The sequence below is a fragment of the Styela clava genome, chromosome 11, assembly GCF_964204865.1.
Source record: "Styela clava chromosome 11, kaStyClav1.hap1.2, whole genome shotgun sequence".
Taxonomy (NCBI): Eukaryota; Metazoa; Chordata; class Ascidiacea; order Stolidobranchia; family Styelidae; genus Styela; species Styela clava.
In genome coordinates, this window is record NC_135260.1 from 17,405,809 (window position 1) to 17,427,575 (window position 21,767).

Here is a 21,767-nt window from a genome sequence, read left to right on the forward strand (position 1 = left end):
GAAGCATATTTAAATGAAGCCAATAATATTATCCGTTATACCTTCGATCAGATTTCAATAAGTTCCTTGATACTGAGGGGTTATTGTTAGGTTTACACAATCGAATTGCTTCAAAGTGAAAACGCAACTGATATTTTAAACAAAGTCATGCCTATCATGTTTCGCCAGACTTTCACTGAGAATTACCGTCAGGTGACACGCGAGAAAAATATTTGATGAAAAATACACATTTAAATACTTTATTTAGAGTGTTCACAAGTATTTGCTTACTCGAAACAACGCGGGGAAGTTTATGTATCATCGTGGTTGGAGCATCTTCAGAAGTTACCAGTACCACCAAGTATTCCTAGATTTTTTCAGCATAAGTGTGATCTTAAAAGGAATTTAAACATCTACTCCGCAGATATCGTGTTCACTGGCTGACTGAATTGCGGGCCTATTGACGAAATTGCTTCTTGAAAGCCCTGAACTAAATGCTTGGATTATTCAGACGTAGACAAATAAATATCGTCTTACAATTTAGAATAACGAGAATCCGGAAATACCCGCGAGCGTTTATTATATTCAATCAAGTATGGGCTCTTGATGACACGCATAAACTAGGTGTTGTTTATATAAGAATTACACAAAGCAAATTAAATTTATTCTTATCGTGAAGAAACGAAACATACATCCGAGTTTGCTTAGTGACAATCGACAGATGTTATCTGGTGAAATATACAAGATAAGTATAACGCCATATACATTGTCGACGCTGAGATTTATTACTTATTCCAGTTTAATTTTATGTTTAACGAAATTCAACAAAGTATGAGTGAAAATCATTAAATTCTGTAACATGATCTGAAACTCTCTATAACGCAAGGAACCACATTTTTTTTAAACATCAAAACAGTCCAGTATACCTAACAATGGACAGCTATGGTCATTTTTAACTCAAAATCTTTCAGAGAAATTCTTTCTTTTCCTTACAATAATGACCCGAAAACCATTCCTGGACATTCATAAGATTCGAAAAATAGATAGAAGACAAAAGCAACAATGTTTAATAATAATATAGTAGTGAATTGCATGCAGTAAATATCTCACCAATGATTTACTAATGACAATTAATTAAACAATACAAATTAATTTTATGATACATTGAGTGAAAGTTAGAAGAAGAAAAAGAATACCAGAAAATCACGATTGTTTATATATTTATAGAAAGTGCAAATTAAGAAAAAAATCATAAAACAACAGCAGTGAACAAGCTGACACATTCAACGCCTGTACAATTTTTACTAGTAGAAACAAGTTCCAAATACGCATACATCAACCATATACATCGACTGATCCTTCATTAAAAGTCAAATTTACTCCGTAAGACAATACCATTCTATTAAAAAATACCAACACATCACTACGCTAGAAAAAATGATATTGCTGATTCCATAATCAATTATATGAAAAATTTTGTATGAATGAAGTCTTTCATCAAAGTCTTATACTTGACTACCCACAAATCAAAACAAGCAGCAAAAATGCAAAACTTCAGGTTACATTTCTCAGTTTAGTGACACGGGGACATATGTGAACAAATCAAAATACGAATACCATCAGAATTAATTACAGATAGCAAATAATTGTGTAAAAACTACAGATTATGATTAGGTAGGGAATTTTTATTCCAACACTAAACTCAATCATTTAATTAGTATCAAATATTAATTGTTCATTGGAAAACGTACATAAAAAATATTTTCAATATATTATTTTGATATTTTTTTTTGTTTTCAACTCCGACTGTTGCATGTTGAAAATGAGCAGAGACAGATTAAACCCACATGAATGTTTTCATAAAAATTTGCAGAGACCTAAAACAACATTTCCATGGTTTCCATCACATGTATGAATATTTAGAACGAGGTTGAGTGTTTTAATTCTGTTTAGGATATTCAAATGACGATTTCCAAAACTTGTTGTGCTTTATATTATTAGACTTTAAACAATTATTATGTACAAAACTAGTTGGATGCAAAATTATATTAATTTACTTATAAAATAAAGTCCTTTCTGATGCAAAAATAATGGAAAGAAGGACAGGCTGCAGAACATTTGGTATATAGCATCTTCAGCAATCGATCATGTTAGAGGGCTACAGTATTAACTTTGTAGTAAATTTTTCTAATTGTTAGTCATAACGAAAACTGTGAAATGTATTTACTTGCTTACTTTATTTAAATAGATATGTCCGACTTTGGTATTTAGTACTGGCGGCATCACAAACTGTTATTGTAATTTACATTGCAAGATATGTAGGCAGAATGAGGACGAATAAAGAAAATAAATCAAAGAATCACTGCTATTTTTACTCTACAGCATAAACATAATTTCCAGGAAATGTTCCAAACGCACCAGTGCGCTCGCATGTTCCGACGAACCATCCATCATCACACTTCTCAACAACTTGCACAATATCTCCTCCCTTGAGTTCAAGTTCGTCCTCATTCTGTGGAATATAAGGATACAACGCAACATGCTTCTCTTGAGTTGGAAAACCATCATCGAGAATTTCATTTACATCTTTCTGTGCGGATGATTCTTCAATTTTCGCTGATTCGTTGTGAGATGATGTTGATGATGATATGCTCGAAGTCACATCAGCTGGTTTGCTACTTATTTGAAGATTCTGACCTAAGTCACTATGCAAACTACTTGATGTTGTCGATATTGTTGTATCATATGAATCTTGCGATGTATGCTTGCCATTTACACCGTGTGATATTCCCATGGCTTCATCATCAAGTTCAGGAATATCAAATTCTCCTCTTCTTTCATGCGGTTTATTCAAGCCAACTCTACTTTTTACAACAGCATTAGCAAGGAAGGATGCCTTTGACATTTTTTCTTTGTCTGGAACACAAAATATGTACTACAGTGATGCTTGGAAAACGGCACAATAAAGTGTTAAAAAGTGTCCTTGGAAGACAGTAACAAATATTATTTTCCTGGGCTAGGTGGCCTAGTGGTCAAAGCATTAGACTTTCTATCTCTTCTAGTTGAATTATTGATTCTTTCCAATGAAAAACAACTCAACGACCCTTTCTCTTACTTGCAGCGTTGCAAGCATTCATTCACTCACAATATTTAAAAATATGAATCAATGTTTCCATTTTGAATGAAAGCAAAATTTTGTAGTAGAATTCTAAGAAATCGTAGATGAAATAAATTACAATACATGATTGGAAATAAGAGGAATCAGGCATTCAAAAAATATACATTATTTAACTTATAAAGCAGGTTTCAAATATAAATAATTCCATCCTAAAAAGGAAACCGAGCAACAACTTTTTATCTGTGTGATGCCTTCCTAAAGTATATCAAAATAATATTCATAATTCAATACCAGTTAGTATAAACAATCTACTTACCATCTGGCTCACCACTATTGGAACTACTACTTGACATAGTTGCACTATGATTGTATGTTGCTGATTTCTGGGGTTTAGTGCTTATTGATGACTGATTAGTTTTATTGCTGCCAGCAGCTTTCGGTTTTTGTTCTGGTTCTCGCTCAACCTCTAGATAATTTGATGGAAGTATTCCAGATTTTTGACCAATGCAACCTTTGTACCTGGTGTTTTAAATATGAGATAATTAACCACAAACTTCCTATAAAGTTTTAGAAACATGTAACAAGAATATGTGGTGATTTAACAACATCCACCTACACAGTGTTGAAAATAAATGCAACTTATTTCGCATCGTTTTGCTAAAACTATTTTTCAATTTGTTCAATATTGGGAGTCTACCTAAAATTAGTAGTGCGGTGGTACCACTGTAATATTTTAGTCAAATAATAGTCTATATATTCTAATGAGATGCCATAACATATAGTTTTTACAATTCAACTGTCAGAAACAACTAATCTGTGTTATTTACTCGCGATAAGATAAACATGGTATGCAATATAATGAGTAATTGAAGTATTCTCATGAAATATGAAAATTCATGAAAACAATAATCAGACAACATGAAAAAGCATTCAATTTTAAAAAGTTCAAAAAACACGTTAATAACTGACATATGTCTATTTTAATTTAAAAGTTGAACATTGAAAGGGATATAATGTATAATTATATTTTTGAATACAAATTTACTTATGGATGTTGGAGTATTCTAGTTGAAGATTAACAAAGTTTAAAGTATTCATGCAAATATTGATAAAATAATTTTGATCGTATTGTAGTTTATAAATTTTCACCATTTCAACTTTTTGTACATTATGAAGACTTTTCATTATATGGATATATAAAAGATTGCGTGAGAATGAGATACGCAATAATTACTTACCAGTTTGCATCAACCTTCTCTATTAACTCAACAATATCTCCCTTTTTCAATGGCAATTGTTTTGGGTCCATTGCTTTAAAATCAAATTTTGCTCGGGCACGACCTCGTCGAAGTGGTTTTGCAGCAGCAGGATTCAATATCTGATGAAAAATGTTTATTTTGATAAATTGGTTGATGTAATTACACCTTCAAATGGATATTTAGTTTCCAATAACTGAACCAAATATCATTCCATGAGCACAATATAAGGCAATATAATTTTATGATTGACTGATGTTCACGTTAATATTTGAATATATTTATTAATAAAAAGAGAAAAATTGTTCAAATATACAATGTGTCCAGTGTAAAAAGAACACTTGATATGCTGATCATTAGGTTGTGTGGTTTTCATATGCTGTGTAACGATTCTATGCATAAGGATTGCTGGAATCCTCGCCCTTGTAAAATAGTTCATGTATTACTTGATAGTTACATTCCATTTTAATGTTTTTGAAAACATTCAACCAGTTATATATTTCACACCCAACATCCTGTTGTTTATTACAGGTAGCAAGCAGGTTCCTTGTTTATGTTTTAGATCAGTTAGACATTGTTTGTGTAAATCATACACTCTCTTATTACATATCACTTTCCCTCAATGGAGATTAATATAAAACTCCTTTTCTAGTAATTATTTATACAATGCGGGTTGAATGAGTGAAAGATAAATGAATCAATACCTCAACATACGAAACTGGAAACATCCCAGAATGTTTTCCATCAGGAGTTTGACCCTCGTACCAATCTTTATTCACATCACGAGTAATGATTACAATTTGATCTTTTGTTAACGTCATTTGTTTATTTGTTTGTGCAACAAAGTTGAACTTGGCTTTTGCCGGTTGACGCTTTTTCTGTGACATTTCTTCTTCCTGCAATGAATGATTCAAAATTTATAATAAATTACAGAATTATAAACTAAAGATAAATATTTGATATAGACTGAGAATTCAGAGTAAAGAAAAGACAAAAATAACATCATAATTCGATACTTTTGTTACATATCAATCAGTAAATATTGCTCATTTCAAAAGTAAGCATGTAATATATACATTGGCTAGTCCCCTTTTCAAATTTTCCATTTTTTAAACCTTTCTAAAACAAAAAGATCTATGTTTAAAATACAACCATCCTTCCATACAAATAGGTAGTGAATTTTGAACGGGGTGCGCTACACGGATAAGTGGGCAAACCTAAATTTTGTCAAAAATCAATTTGTAGACCATATACTGTTATTAAAGAGATTGCCCCATTTCAAAAAAAAAAACTTGTATGTTACTTATAAAAATGAACATACATTTATGCTGCAGAAGTTACAAAATATACATCAAGTTCAAGTGCATGATATTCAATGAATAATATTCATTGTTCACACACCTAAAAATTGATTTTTTACATGTAGGCTACACATAATTCTCTGTAGATTTACATTCGATCAGAATTTGGACACATTTGATCAGCAATAGTGAAATAACCGTCATCCCTGATTTATAAAATATTACCTTTTGTTGCTTTACAGGGTGCATTGTCACAACATGCTTTGGTTCCATTACAACATGATCAGCCATAGTGAAGTTGTCTTTCAAACTGTAGTCTGTGGAAAGTGAAATATATTACTGATCAAAATAGGACTTTTGGTGAAGGGATTTATGTCCGATTATGTGACCTCATAATTTTTAAGTTCTGACAATTCAGTCTATATTAATTTATAATATTTACACTCTTTTATTTGATATCTTGAAACCTTTTAAACTAATCCATTTACAGTTAAATCACGATATACGCAACAGCTAACCCATGATGTCATTACTAATTTAGAAATATATGAAATATTTTATTAGCATTCAGATTTCAAGGACATAATTTAAAGCAAGTTATTAACTTCAATCAAAAAAATTATTTCACAAAATCCTACAAATGCAAATCCTGCTGTGAATCAGTTCAAATAAATAAAAATAAAAACGAACCTGTTCCATGAACCAATTCCACACTTTGCGATTTCTTTTCTGATTTATCTTGCCAATGAGGCTTGTGACTGCAATAAAAATATATAAAAAAAAATTCTCTACATTGATAATAAATCTTGAAATACTCTCTTCACTTGCTTATCTCTGCTAGAATAACCAATGCAATGCTGTGTATTTCTCATACCAAATGCAGATCAATATTGGCTGCAATTTGGTCGCTATTAAAATCACCGCATGCTTTATATACTGCGTCCAGGAAATACCTCATTCTGAATTTTATCGAGTGTTCCCAAGTATAAAAAAATACCAATTCAAAAGAAATTAAATTTTAAATTTACGAATAGCTATCATCATTCATTTTTCTTTCTACACCACAACACAACTCTGACATATGGTATATATAACACAATGCATTTTTATGTATACCACAGTAAGCTATACCCAGGGGAACATAAAGCATTATAACGTAATTAAGAGAAGAAACAAAATGATGTCATGGATATAACATGTTTATTGGACTTCATATTTTAACCCAATCATACAAATCAACATACTTAATTCTTCCAGCCATCTTTTCTAGTTCATAGCAACTGAGCCACAAAGCACAAGTGTTATATTTTACACTTGCTAATCAATAACATGCCCAAATTGATGAATCACTTAACATGTTCAATCAATCAAGATCAAGTATAAACCAAAGAACTGCATCAGTGACCTTCATTGCATATATTGCTTATTTTCAAAATCTCAAGTTGCAAATACGAAAATTACCTAGTTTAAGGTTTTAATTGCTATTTTCAATATTGCTATTATCATACCTTGTTGACGCTGGTGGAATCTTTTCTGCCTGATAACAAAATAATGAAAAATTGAAATAATGACATGTTTTAAAAAAAGAAATATCAAATATGCTATTATTATTCGTTTTTCTAGTGAGTAGCTCTCAATTTGATTGGGTAAGCTCAATGCTGATCTCTGGGGAACTCATATTATGTATTATGACGGGATAGTTCCCATTGCCTTTACTTCAGAAAATCTTTCATGTTTGATTTTAAGACAATGTGAAAGTCATAACATCATAACATTTCAGTAATTATGTTATTGTTAAGTGGCCATTAGAAAAACACAAAATTATTCAACCTGAAAACATAAAATCTATATATGCAATCTAAAAGATATTAATAAAATAAATTTGAACAACGCTTTCATTGATTATTCATAAAACCAAAAAATCGAATGATTATTGGATTATGCTGAATTTCTTACCTGCATGTTTTCAGTGTGCCAGAATTGCTTGGGCTTGAAGGAGGAAAGTGAGAGAGAATAATTGATAAGAAGAAGAAAAAAGGATTGACAGAGAAGACAACACAAGAGAAAGTGAGAGAAATGAAAGAAAAACTTGCTAACTCAATGATACCCTCACCAAATAAATTTTACACTTTCACTGTTTCGTATATAACTGACATCAACAACAGAAGCAAGTATGAAAATGGTATTCTAGAAAAAATTGACGATTTTTTCACCATGTCAATATATACAACATTCCAATAATACGAATAACTGAATTGTTACAATTAACTCACTGAATATTTGGGCACTGAATATTATTTATTTTGGGCATTACTGTCAACTCTGCATGAGATTCTAAAATAATTTGCTACTGACAAATACAAACAAACTGATTATTACAACATCAACGCATCTTCAATCTCACCGCACTAGGTTTGAAGATATCATCAAAATAATTATCCCATTCTTGCTGAATAAAATCCTCCAAACTCGGACTTCGCTTCTATTGGAATAAATGAAACATTTGTGTAACGTGGATAAGTTGAAACAATGTCACATCTCTCAATAATATCAATAAGAAATCGTATCTCCAAGATAAATTTGAATTTTTTGTTTTGAAGTTTGGAAACTTACGTTTTTATTTTGTAATTTGGAACGTCAAAATTAAGTAAATAAAATATATTTAAAAAAATTTGAAGACAATTTCATTGGTTTCGTTATGTTTATTTTATTAATACATATTTATCAGAACATACAGAAGTATTTTATTCGACAACACCATTTCATGACAATTCCAAAACTAGTTAAAAAATGCAAAACATTATGAATACCATGCAATGCATTTCACTGCAAACATCTTATGATCTACTGAAGACTAACAAAAGGGGTGACAATTATTTCTCTGCAAGAGTTCATGATTCAAAACATAAATATTAAACTATCTTATCTGGCTAATATCTCACAGATGTAACAACTCCAGACAAGATACCATCTAACAATAAAATATCAACTGTATAACTATTGAACAACAACCAGAACACAACTTTTGAATAAATATAAGAGAAAGAGAAAAACAGATATATGGTGCATTCAAATGCAAAGCAAGTTCAGGAAGTAATAAAGATTTGAGAGCCCATTTACAACACTTAATACAAGAGCAACTGGATGAAATAAACATATACAAACTATACAATTACGTCAAATAACCACTTTACATAATTCGAGTTCATTTTTACATTTAAAATGCTATCAAAACAATAACACAACAAAACTATTGAAGTGTTTTTATACAACTTGAACTTTGTAATAAATTTGATATTATTTATATTTCAAGTACAAGCTAGCATATATATGTTTATTAATGGCTTCATGGCATCAGTGCATTATGTGTCGTATCATGCTTTAATCATAGGTGTTAAAAAGAATAATGTGACCTAAATACAATTAAGTAAAGGGTAACATGGAGTGTGTTCCTGTATCCCCAGCCGATTTTTGTTAAATAAGTTTCACAGTCAGATGGTAGTAGAGAGCTTTCATTCTCAGATTGGAATTGTTCAATTTAGTGTCATATCTCCCAATTTGAGCTAAAACTCACATATAAATAAATATTTTTGGAAATGATAACGGTCAATACGAATTCCTGTGAGTTTTAGAGCATATTAAATCCATAATGTCAGAAAAATAACTAGCCAAAAGCTATGACTAGGGCTGGGAATTTCAGGGAAAACACTTTAATCGTTAACCAAGTAAAATTAAACAGTTAACGTAATAATTTTAGCTTGTTACGTCACAATGGTTACAAAGCAATTTCGAGTGATCTCTACCCGATATCGCTCAAAATTATTCACGAATGAAGATAGTTTTATGATCTCTCTGCTGCAAGAGATATGCAGCGTGCTTCGGGCATATGGAAGTATTTTAGTGAAACCCGAATCCGTTATTGAATGTCATTTATATGACAAATTTTCAGTTTTCGACGAGTAAATCCCACTCTAACATATCATAAAGAAAAACAGCATCAACTGTGCACTTGTTGGATGACATTGAATATATGATTTTGCAATAAAATCGTGAAAGATATATTTCGACCGAAAACTGATTCTGAATTTATCATTGTCAAATTTTCATAATCAGCAATCTTGGTACTTCAATTATTTTTCACATTTATTGAGTCCTTACCAATACAGTTAGTGATATTCTTTTGAATTTAACGCCACAGGAGATAAATTTGCGATGACGTAATCATTTGTGAAGAAATTGTACATTATAAAAATGATTTGTACCTGAGATGTCAGTTAACGGTTAAAATAAATCGCAACCGTTAACCATCTAAAATCGGTTAACCGATTAAACGGTTAACCATTCCCAGCCCTAGCTATAACAAGCTTTATGAATTTTGTAGACTTATTTACATCATTCTGGAGTATTCAAAAATTTCGAGTATATTCAATATTTGGTTAGTTTAAGGCAAGGCATTCCTGAGTCCTGCATATGCCATATCATTATGCAACTTTCAGGACATCACACCATAGCATGTTTCTTGCGTTCAAACCCAAATATAGCTTATGATAAAGATTGCGTTTCCTAAAACATGTTGCTGATTAAAATAATGTTAAAAACTAATCAATTATGTGATCCTTTTGAAGGGATACTACAAATCCTTCATGAGAATAATCACAATGATACTCTATTACAATTCCATAAGCATAAGCAAGATTGTTGTAAACTTTCAACAAATAAGTTTCATTATATGCTCGTCAATTGCTTATACTGAACTATGCGAACATGACAAACAGCAACATGCAACTCTATTCAGTGACAAAATGCTTGTACTTACAAAGCTGAGTGTATTTTCATTGCCATTTTTTTGAACTAATGAGGGTGTTTTATTTGAAGATTTTAATTCTGTCTTACGCCATATTGAAAAATCACTATTGCTCTTTTTCTGTCAAGTAATGTCAATATTATTATAATTTATTTATAATTAATTGATTATAATTACCTAATTGAGTTACAATATAAGTAATTACTACTCACAGGCTTGTTTTCTACAATATATGGATCTGAGGGTGCATAATCCGTTATGCGACCCAACTTTTTTGGTTTATAAGTAGGAGCTTGGGAGACAACAGGCCTGAAATGAGAATAGAAATTGATCAGCATACAATTATACCACTGAAAATATTAATGTATATCATACTGAATATTAAAACACTGGAAACAGCATATATCCTATAAATACGTACAGGGGATCGAACAATTTAAAATTAAGAATGTATGCACAGCAAGGATAAGAACCATCTACAAATTAATGTACTTTTGGCAATACTGAGTGAGTGAAACCCAATTTTCAAAAAAACGTTCGGGCTGTGGGTCGTTAATTCTTTATACGTTGTCAATCAAATAAATTTAATATATGCATAGCAAGGATAAGACTTTAGTTTTGAAATAGAATTTCAGGCCGTGCAGTTAATTGTTTAATGTACTGTCAATCAAATAGATTGAAATCTACACATAAAGCAAAGATCAAAACAACACAAGCCTACCTTTCATCTTGGACATCATGTGGATCCGCATCATTATGTCGTTGTTCACTATCTAAAGATTAAAAATGATCTCATAGTTAAAAACAAAATATAAGTCATTGATGATGAAAAATTTTAAAAGACCAATATTCTTTCATTGTACCTTTCGTACAAATCACTCTCGGTCCCGGTACAAAGGCAGTTTCATGGAAGCGGCTCCAGGCTCCGCATCCAGCTCTGCTAGTACCGGCAATTGATTTGTATTAATTCTTAAGTATTAACTACTAGTGATGGACATCGTGGCTACCTCTCATAGAGACATTGAAGTTAGTTATTGAATTGTACTTTTGTAATGAGTTGGTGGCCTAGTAGTTAAAGTATTAAACTTAACTGTGATTGCATTGCAAGTTGAAATCTTGGGTTTAAATACCGTGCCCAGCACCTCACCCATGGTGTAATAAATTGGGTAGGTAGTGTCGAACTGGAAGGATTCTGGTTTTTCAGAACTAAAGTATCTCCTTACCTAGCAGTTGTGCTTGTGCAGAGCCTTGTTAAGAGCAAAAGGCATATGAATACATTGTATAAAGAATAATTTTGTTATACTAACCTTCATTTTCAAACTTATGAATCTGCTTGAACATATTTTTATACCATGCTTTTTGATTTTCTACAGTCTAAAAATAAATATTAATATTAATAATCTTTAATATTAATCATCATATTATTTATTGCATGGCTAAAAGAAAAAAATACAATACAAGAGAATACAAAAGATCAATATATTCTATTTCAAAACCAAATGAACTAGAATTCAAAAAATAAACGAAATCAAATATAAAATGTGTGATATTTTTTTTTTAAATAGAATAAATTATTTAGGTAGTGTTTTCTCTATACTAGGAATTATGGTAAATATGTGTCCTCCTATACATTCTATCCTATATTTTAGAAGTACAATAATGTCAAAAAGTTGTAAAATTGCCATTTTTCAAAACCTAATAGCATGTCCTCTGTGCAAGAGGCACATGTTTAGTTAATTAATAATAAAGAGGGTTATCTTAAGTTTTTTCATACAACTCGAACCTCAGCATTCAAAATTTTATAAATTGGGGTATTCTCACAGTCAATATGCTCTTATGTTAAAATTAGATATATTGAAAAAGGGTTGAAATTAACATTTTTCAAAACCTAATAGAATGTCCCTCCGTTCAAAAGGCGAAAATAACATTCACATCCTATATTTTAGAAGTACAATAATTCTTTTGTTTTGGCATTGTTCACCCATTGTACTTCCAAAATATAATAGCTTCTTGCATATCAATGGCTGATTGTTCGGAGCTTTGTTTGGAGTGAATGTGTGAAAATGGAAAAGAATGGATAACTCATAAACAGAACATACACTTCTCAATGCTACAGGCAATCCTTGCTCATCAGTGGGCCCTATTCCACCGTGATGCTCAGCCCTTATTATTGTTGTTTTTTTAGTTCTCTCTAATACTTTTTCTCCTCCTGGTGCAGGATAGTAAGTGTCAGTGTGAAGCATATTTCCTGAATGTAGCAAAATAGAATTTGGATTAGGTATTTGTTACTGTTTAGTGTGAATTCTACCAATTAGCAGTAGTGGAATTTGCTTACCATATAAGTTCAATTGGAATCCATAATCCGCATAAAAGATGAAAAAAGTTGATAAAAACAAAATAAATGAAACTGATTACAGAATCAGGAGAATAAAAAAAAAACTTAAAAGTAAGTTTTGAAATATACAGATTTTGATTGAAAGGTGTTGTCAAAAGAAGTGGTACGTGTTCGCTCACCCAAAAATATTAAATTAGTCAAGTCAAGTTTATTGTTTCCAACCAGCAAAAAAGTTAATTTGACACAAAAGATACTGCACTGTGGTTTATGAGCAAAACAACCAACAGATAGTTGCTGTCTTATAATTGCCATTCATTCCAAATACTAGCTGCCAGTTGGACATAACTAGATTTCCCAAACTAAGAAATTAAAACAGGATAAAAATTACCTTCGATGGTTCGGGTTTCATACACAGCACCTTCTGGTAAATCTTTTTCTGATGTAACTCTGACATTTTCTAAAAAATTTAGTTATGTACAATAGCATAAAGTTGGCCTTATAAACATTGAATCCTTAGTCGATGCTGGCAACTAACTTCCAGGAAAACCGGCTTGAAACTACTGGCAAACAAAGAACTATGTGGAAACATGGAAAATGAGGAAGATTCTCCTTAAATTATCAATCTACAAACAGTCAGTTTGTGATTACAAAACGGGAGCAAGTGAAATTTTCAAGTGAAATTGATTTTAAATTTTTGCATTTGCCCTTTTATCTTAAAACTTTGAAATATGGACCAACCTGATGTCTGTGGAAATTCTTTATTTGGTAAAGTGTATTGAGTTGTGGTTGTAGATTTTCCTGGGCCTTGTCCAGATTTCTGTAAGAATCATATAAAAAGATAAACATTTGAGTAAAAAACTATTCTGTCTGATGTTGCCACTAGTTTAAAATAATTTAATGCTGATAACAACCAACTTTTATACTTTTACTCATTTTATGAAAATGGACAAAACGATCTGCTATATATAGAAAATAGAAGAAATGGAAAAAAGAAGAAAAATAATATACAATCAAGATGTGCCGAGTATCCCGTAGAAGTGTAACTTGACGACCATTGATAGGAGATATTGTCCTTGATTGTGAAGTGTTCAATAACTCATTTTGCATCCTACAATGCTGTTTTGTTTTGTGATTCAAATCAGACTTCATAGTGTTCGGAATGGTATTCAATTTCTTTGAATCTGAGGTCGTTTTATTTACAGAACCATCATTGTGATTTGCTAGAGTTATATTCACAGTTGTTTTGTGGACCAACCCACTGTTGTTGTCATTCCGTGGCATGTTTTTCAAACTTTCGTAAGATGAATCCAAGCATGTAGGAATTAATCCGTTGATGTTGTGAATATTGTTGTTATTACAGTTAGCATTCAGAAGAAGTAAAGAAGAAGATAAACAAGGAGTAGAATACGTGTTTGAAATAGAATTCTAGAAAGGAACAAAGAAAGCAAAAGGTATCTTTTAGCAAGTGATAACTCATGAAGAACTTGGGAGAAGGAAATTGAAATTCATGAGTCAGTATAGAATACATAGTTGGAAAAGTTATTCTTACCCATGGACAATTTTTGTACAGTACATTTAAAAGAAGTATGAAATGGGAATATATAAAACTGTATAAGGTTACAGGCAACTATCACTATACCATAATAGGTTTATTCAAATGCTTCTGATAACTTTAAAAATTCACAGAGCATACTAGGCCACAGTAAAAAGTAATTTCATCATGCTATACTGTTGTAGATAGTTAAATACCAACCAAGAAATGGAATTCACTTGTAAAATGACATAATAAGACAGAAAAAACTTAAATCATAATATCAATCATCATTATTGTCTGACATCATTGTATATATCAAATATGCTCAGCTACGAATTATAACTAATCAATGATTTAAAATGAACTCTTCATTGCGATGACTAAAATCGACTTTTTCTTAAATTTATTTTCAATAACCCTCAACAGAGAAAAATACCATACATTTTTGATGATACCTAATATAGATGTAAAATTTTTTATTACTTTTGATACTGGTCTTGCAACACTTCTAAAACCAGTCAGTGCAGAGTTCTTTAATAAATCTGACTTGTCTTCTTTTGTGACACCATTTGTCTTACTATTGTTACCTGAAGTCCAAACACCTACACAAACATAAAATTTGATATGAAGATACCTCAACTAATCTAAAAGCAAATATGTTAAGTGGGCTACTGTCACCTGCATTAATAAATACGAATGAAACTTGATAGTGGCATACCTTTACTGAGTTGAGGAGAAAATAAAAACATTAGCTGAAACTCTTTGCCTACGAAATTCTCAAGGGAAATGTATAGTAATAGCTGTTGAATCATAGCCAATTTATGCAAAGTAACATACAATGTTCAAAAAATTTCATTATCTTAACGCGTTCAACTGGATAGATTGTGTGAAGTAATGAATTCATGACGTCAAACATATTAGCAACTCAAACAGTCGTCTGGGAATTGACAATAACCAGTCAGATATGCCACCGCTAAATGATTAAATGTCATATGTCCCATAGTACCAGAGGTGCGAATTGAAGTATCAGTCGATAGTAACTAAACGCCATAATTCAATTACGAAACATATTATGAAAATATGATCCTACAACATTATTATGTTCATGTATTTATGTGTGTATGCCTATTTTTAAGGAGCAAACAATCAAAAATATGTTGGATTTATTATCTCTAATACAATGATATATTAGAATTTTCGGTCTGGTAAAAGACGATGTCTTAATATGTGACGTGACTTAATGAACTGGAGGATTTCCGATGATTATCATACATTACTTACGAAAATTAGATGATGCTTTGTAGGCCGGAGATATCAATGATGTGGGAGAATCACTCTGAAATTAAAATAATATTGGTCAACATTTGAATTTAAAAGAGAGGTATTTTGAATGCCATGGAGTGTGATGCTAAGAAGTGATGTGTTGCACAATTAAGGACATATAATAATATTTTAACATAAACATTCTAAAAGGGTTTAATAATTATCATGGGCTTTAAATATTAGAAATTCAGATGGGGCAATTATAGCCTGACACTTGAAATTGACTAAAATGTACTGTTAACTCCCTATGTTTTTTCATATGCATCAAGCTAACAACTAACTACCCATAAGTAAGTGTATCAAAAAATATAAAAGTGACTTACATTGTCAGGTGGAGGAGATTCGACTGAATAGGATGCTAAGTCTTCTTCAGATGGTGGAGGTGGCAAAGGAGGGCAAACAAAATCTTCTTCTCCAGGTTTATCTACTATAAAATAAGATGTTGTTCCAAACAAGCACGATATAAATCACGAACTAGCTGCATGGATATAAGTGACCACAATTATAAATAAAGCATGCACATGCAATGATATTACTCATGATTAATATCAAGCAACACCTTTCAGATGATACTTTCATGCAAATTTCAAATATGTGAGCTTGAACTCAACATTGAACCATTTTAAAAACACACCATTATTTATCAAATATAACATCATTTAATGAATTTGGTTATCTTTACTTGGTTTATCTGAAACTGCTTGGATATCCACGTTTTTATTTGATGTTATGTGACAATTCTCAAAACACAGTTCTGAGGATTCCAACACTTGTTCAATATCATCATCAGTATATGGACGTTCCTCATCATTATCACTGACTTTGTTGGGGTTTGTTCCAATATTTATGCTACTTAAAAAGTTTGCTAGTTCTGCCAGGCTTTCATATCCTTCATCACTAGAGTCATGTAGTATCCTTTCATCTGACTTCGCTAGACCATGTCTCACGAATTTTTGAATTATGGGTTCATGAACTAAAGCAACTCGTTTTGGTTCAAGCTTCTGCACTAGCATATCACGCACAGAATTACCTCGGATGCTGAGAAATGAATCCTTTGGTGATATACTCTGAACTGCAACATTTTGGTCTTTTCTCGTTGTATTTTTGTGTTTATTTCTATTAATATTCGCAGAGAAATGAACAGATTTGATCCTTGGTTTATGCGGAGTGAGTGAAAACGGCTTTGGTGAATTAAGAACTGTTCCAATATAAAAATAGATGAAACTGTTATTCCTCCCATCTATTATATCTGGTTTTATCAAACAGATCAAAACTCACCAGCAAAGGTTCGTCGACTTTTCTTTTCCTCAGTGTTCATATTCTACTTTTTTTCTATACCATAACCGTTAATTAACTCATAAGTTCCATTATACATCAAGAAATGGTAAATATGGTTGGCAATTATACTTCAAACTAATTAGCCCGCTCTTTACTTAGCTTTCATACTTTGCTCTCTGTCAAACGGCGCAGAAATTGCAGCCTGGGTATTGAATATCACTTGTCACTCACATGTCTCCAAAACTGTGCAATTTAAACTGATTCTACTGACATATGGCTGTGTATCTGTTTATTTTGTATACTCACAAATCAGCTATTTCATAAAACATGCACGACACAGGATGTAATTAGCTCATGATAACGTTCATGATTTCCTTTTACGACAATTATTGCTCACTCATTGCAACACTCAATGCAGCATAATGACAATTTATTCAGAATTACAGATTGTCATGAATACTAATCATGAATAAAACTTGACAAATTTGTGAAGCGTATTAATATAAATTATATTACAATATCATGTGTGATAACATGAACATCCTCTTTACAGAACTTTTGACTATGGCATCATCCGCCAATAAAGATTTGCCTTAGAATATAAATTGGAGGATGACAACCAATTTCCGAGCACTACAAAAATTACTTGAGGTATCAACAAGCATAGTTAATACTATCTATTTGATACAACTGGTAACGATTTTTATACTACATCATAATGGTTACTATGGTGATGATGACATGCAACAACACAGTATACACCAGATTGTGTGGTTTTGATGCATTACAAGTTTTACACCTAAGATTTTACTATGCACTAGTCATACATGATTCCATGAAAACAATTACATTCAAAATTACCAGAATTATTTGTCTGCAATATGTAATTGTTATTAGATTCCTTGTAGTTTTTATATTGAAGATCAGTCTTCATATTCGAATTGTCATCAAAACAATCTCTTTCCATTTTATTTACTGTATCTTGTAAATCATGCAAAATATCGTCTAACTCTTTTTCCCTTCTCATTTCAAAAGTCGACGTTTGCATTGTTTTTTTTTCCATAATATTGAAAATTACACTGCTGCATTGAAACTTTTTGTCTGAGTCGAATAGAGCTACGGTACAATTAATGCACTATTTCAGCAAGATAATTAACTTTCTTATAAATCAGCAAAAATGTAATTGAACACACCAATTCAATTGCCCTACCAAAGTCTAGTGGCATTTAAAATCCTACACAACTTATATATGTGTTCTGTTTGGGTGGACATGAATAGACCATGTTTTCTTTATTTAAATATTTTATCTGCCATTAAAGGCATTGTCCATAATGGTACTATAAAATTTTTATGATGGCTTCTAAATTGAATGGAAAATGTTTTCATTTTGTCAGAGGACAGTGATACAGCAAATAAAAATACAGGGGTATTATAAAACAAATGACATGTCCACATTATAATATTTACTGACCTGTTTCTTTATATGACATGGATTGATCTGCATCATAGTTAATTGGCATTGACGGAACAGGGGGAGGCAATTCATGACTAGATATCGATTTACTTTGAATATTTTCTTTGCTGGCTGTTGATTGTATCTTTCTTTCTGTAATTTGTCTATCACCAGATAGACCATATCCTTGTCTTGTAGTTGGTGATCTAACACTTCGATGACCTCCGGTCAATTTGAAATTGGAAATAGTGCTCATGTATTTAGAATTGGAAGCCTTCCCAGAAGGTTGACTCAATTTTCCTCTTTCAGGTTGTTGTTTCTCAATGCCCTCTTCAAATAGGGCTCGCTTTTGTTTAAAATTGTCTTGTACACTGAACTTTTTTTTCTCAATAGACCATTTCGTTAATTGATGTAATTTTTCATCTGTAACTGATTGATATTTTAAAGAAGTTGATGTAGAGTGATGAGACACCTTTGATGGATTTTTATTTTCTAATCTATCTTCAGATCTGGACTCATCTTTATTTTTTAAAATTTCAGAATTTACAGTTGATGCAGACTCAATTTTTGAGTCTATTCTTGAGCTTACAGTATGTAGAATATCAGGGCTCGAGGGTAACTCTTGGTCATACTTGTAATGGCTTTGTGAAGTAGGCACTTCAGTTACTCCAGTGCTCTCATGCAGATCAGTGACAACACTAGAGTCGTCTGTTGCGACAGATTTCACCGTTTCAATTTTTATATCATTTTCAATTAAAATTTCACTTTGTGCCAGGCAATTATCTGCAGGTACATGCGATTTGGTATCAGAATGGCCACTGTTCAAGTTCATTGACTGAACTCCTTCAGTTACTCCAGTGCTCTCATGCAGATCAGTGACAACACTAGAGTCGTCTGTTGCAACGAATTTCCCCGTTTTAATTTTTATATCATTTTTAGTTAAAATTTCACTTTGTGGCAGGCAATTATCTGCAGGTACATGAGATTTGGTATCAGAATTGGCACTGTTCAAGTTCATTGACTGAAAAAAAATTTCTCTTGCACTTTTCATAGATGTACTTGACTCTTTTCTAACATTCTTTGCCAGCGCATGTTCAGTTGTTGTAGCTTGCCTTTCCGTTATCTCTAAATCATAGTCTTCTTCAACTGACTCATTAATAGTATCAGAAATGTTTTTGTCCATCTTTTTTGAATCGTTGCTTGTTTTTACATCATCTTTTAGACTGGCTAGTTCAAAGCAATCTGTTGTTAGAACAATTGAATTCGATATTACTTCATTATTTATTTCTTCATTGTCTTTTGAATTGTACATAACATCTTCATCAATCTCAGGAAATTTATCACGATTTTCTAGACTATTGATAGTTCTGTCCATAACCTCTGATCCAGATTGCACAAGTTCTTGTTGACCATTGATGGTAGATGTTGACTGTACAAATGCTGTGCTGTCATTTGATTTAATTGGGCCAGTGTTTGGGTGTTCTTTAACTTGATTAGATGAAATATTCTCTTCGTTGTCACATGCATTGTTGTCATTTGAACTACTTAGCAAGTCTGAAATCGATGTTGTAATGTCTTCTGGAGGCACTCTCTCATCAGTAAGACAATCTGAAACTTTGTGAAGCCCATTTTCTCTTAAAATATCTGAAGATTTTGTTTTTCCGTCTTGACTCTGCGGAACCAGTTGAATATTAGATATATTTTCAGAAGAATCAACTGCTTGATCCTTCGAGTCGTCACAAATTTGATTCTTTTTTTCTTCATCCCATAATTTAGATTGCAGACCTGTTTGGTTTGCTGGCACAAACACTGAATTATCACTTTTCACAACTGTTTTATATTCACTGGAAACTTCATTTAGAAATCTATCATCAGTTTCTTCATTGCATGTTACGACTCCAGCAGCAGAATTCTCAGCATTGAATACATCAAGATTTTTATCATCTATAAAGGAAGAAGAAGACTCTAATGTGTAGTCTCCCTCATTAGCACTTAAGTTATCACTACTTGACTCATATAACTGCTGAGAACCGGAGTCGGGTATACTTCCACCAGGTTCTGAAACGGATGTTGAGTTCTTGAGTTCTATTTTATCGAGTTTTTCATTTTTTTCTTCGGGTGATAAATCTGCAGTTAACTCATTCCGGTCGTTCTTCCCTCGCTCCAGTTGTGACTCATCTAAATAACTGTTGTTGGCAGATAAAAAATCTTCAAATATATCATCATGTAGCATATCAGTTGAAGATACAGAATTCAAAAAGCCAGGTGAAGATAAAATAGACTTCTCTTCAATATCCAATATCTCATCAAAGCTTGCTGAGAAGGGATCTTCTGATTCAATCGGAGAGTTAAGTTGGTGAAGAATGCCAGGACCACTACAGACTTGCTTTTCTTTATTAATGACAGGTTTTTGTTTGAAATATACCCCTGCGTTTTGTATTTCTTTTTCTTGTATGACACTTACAAACTCTAATATGTTCAGATGTTCATCTCGCTGTTGTTGGATGAATTCCTGATACTCTCTTGCATCCATCTTCTATGTAGTTTTTTTTTTATTTTGAATGCTTACAATTCAACTTTTATTGTATACATCGTCTTAAATTTTATTCAAAGATTTATATAACTATACCAAACCAACACTAAACTTGATGATAATTAGCAAAATATGAAGATGATAATATCTACTGATTCATATCTATCCACATATATGAAGGTAAATGTTAGTGACATGCACATTGCACAAATCGAATAATATTATAAGTCAAACTGTGATACAATGCCCAATACAATGATTGTCTATGTTCTGCTCTAACATTAAACACTTTATCTCTAATTGAGAAGTTACAGTAGAAGTTAATTTATCCATCATATTTCTGGACTAAAAATAGTATTTTCCTGTCTCAACTTCTAAGAATTTCACTGATAAAGGAAAGGTAATGATGCACAAGGTGAAGTTTACTTCAAACATCAATGAATACTGCTATAGGTAAAATATAACAGCAAAACAAGACAATAATTGTCTGACAATACACACTGAGCATGCACAGTTCTTAAAATATTACCAAAAAGATAAGAATATTGTACCATAACTGACTATTCACACACCCTGCTTCTGTCCAGGGTACTCCTGTTAGTCAGCACACAAGATTAACAAGCATCGCCACTTCAGCATGAGAGGGCATCTGAAATGTAGGTTTAATACAAGCACATACAGCACTCAGGCATGCAGCATAAATTATTCAACAGTTTAAAACACTTCAGTGCAAGCATTTTAACAAAATTGCTACATAAGCAGAGAACTACGTATATCTTGTGTGTCCAATTAAGGCCCACCTCATCTAGTTAGCGATTAACAGGCATGCATTGTATACATCTTTTATCTTTAC

General features: G+C 31.9%; 1 protein-coding gene across 8 annotated transcripts; it reads right to left on the bottom strand.

The window, feature by feature from the left end:
* Positions 1–1,019: 1,019 nt before the first annotated feature.
* LOC120346901 (uncharacterized) lies at positions 1,020–21,408 on the bottom strand. 8 transcript variants are annotated; one of them, XM_039416690.2, is made up of 22 exons: positions 18,400–21,408; positions 17,790–18,044; positions 15,974–16,074; positions 15,609–15,663; positions 14,811–14,929; positions 13,802–14,218; positions 13,532–13,610; positions 13,182–13,250; positions 12,558–12,706; positions 11,766–11,832; positions 11,180–11,231; positions 10,671–10,767; positions 10,471–10,578; positions 8,059–8,136; positions 7,611–7,643; positions 7,163–7,191; positions 6,345–6,412; positions 5,880–5,971; positions 5,058–5,249; positions 4,336–4,475; positions 3,414–3,616; positions 1,020–2,895 (listed from the first exon to the last, which is right to left on the bottom strand). In XM_039416690.2, the coding sequence occupies exons 1-22, from the start codon at positions 20,912–20,914 to the stop codon at positions 2,351–2,353; spliced, it is 5,463 nt and encodes a 1,820-aa protein (XP_039272624.2). In that variant the 5' UTR covers positions 20,915–21,408; the 3' UTR covers positions 1,020–2,350. The 8 variants fall into 8 exon arrangements, with proteins under 8 accessions (XP_039272624.2, XP_039272623.2, XP_039272626.2 ...); XM_039416689.2 differs by having other exon boundaries at positions 15,974–16,077; XM_039416692.2 differs by lacking the exon at positions 10,471–10,578 and having other exon boundaries at positions 15,974–16,077.
* Between the last annotated feature and the right edge of the window lie 359 nt (positions 21,409–21,767).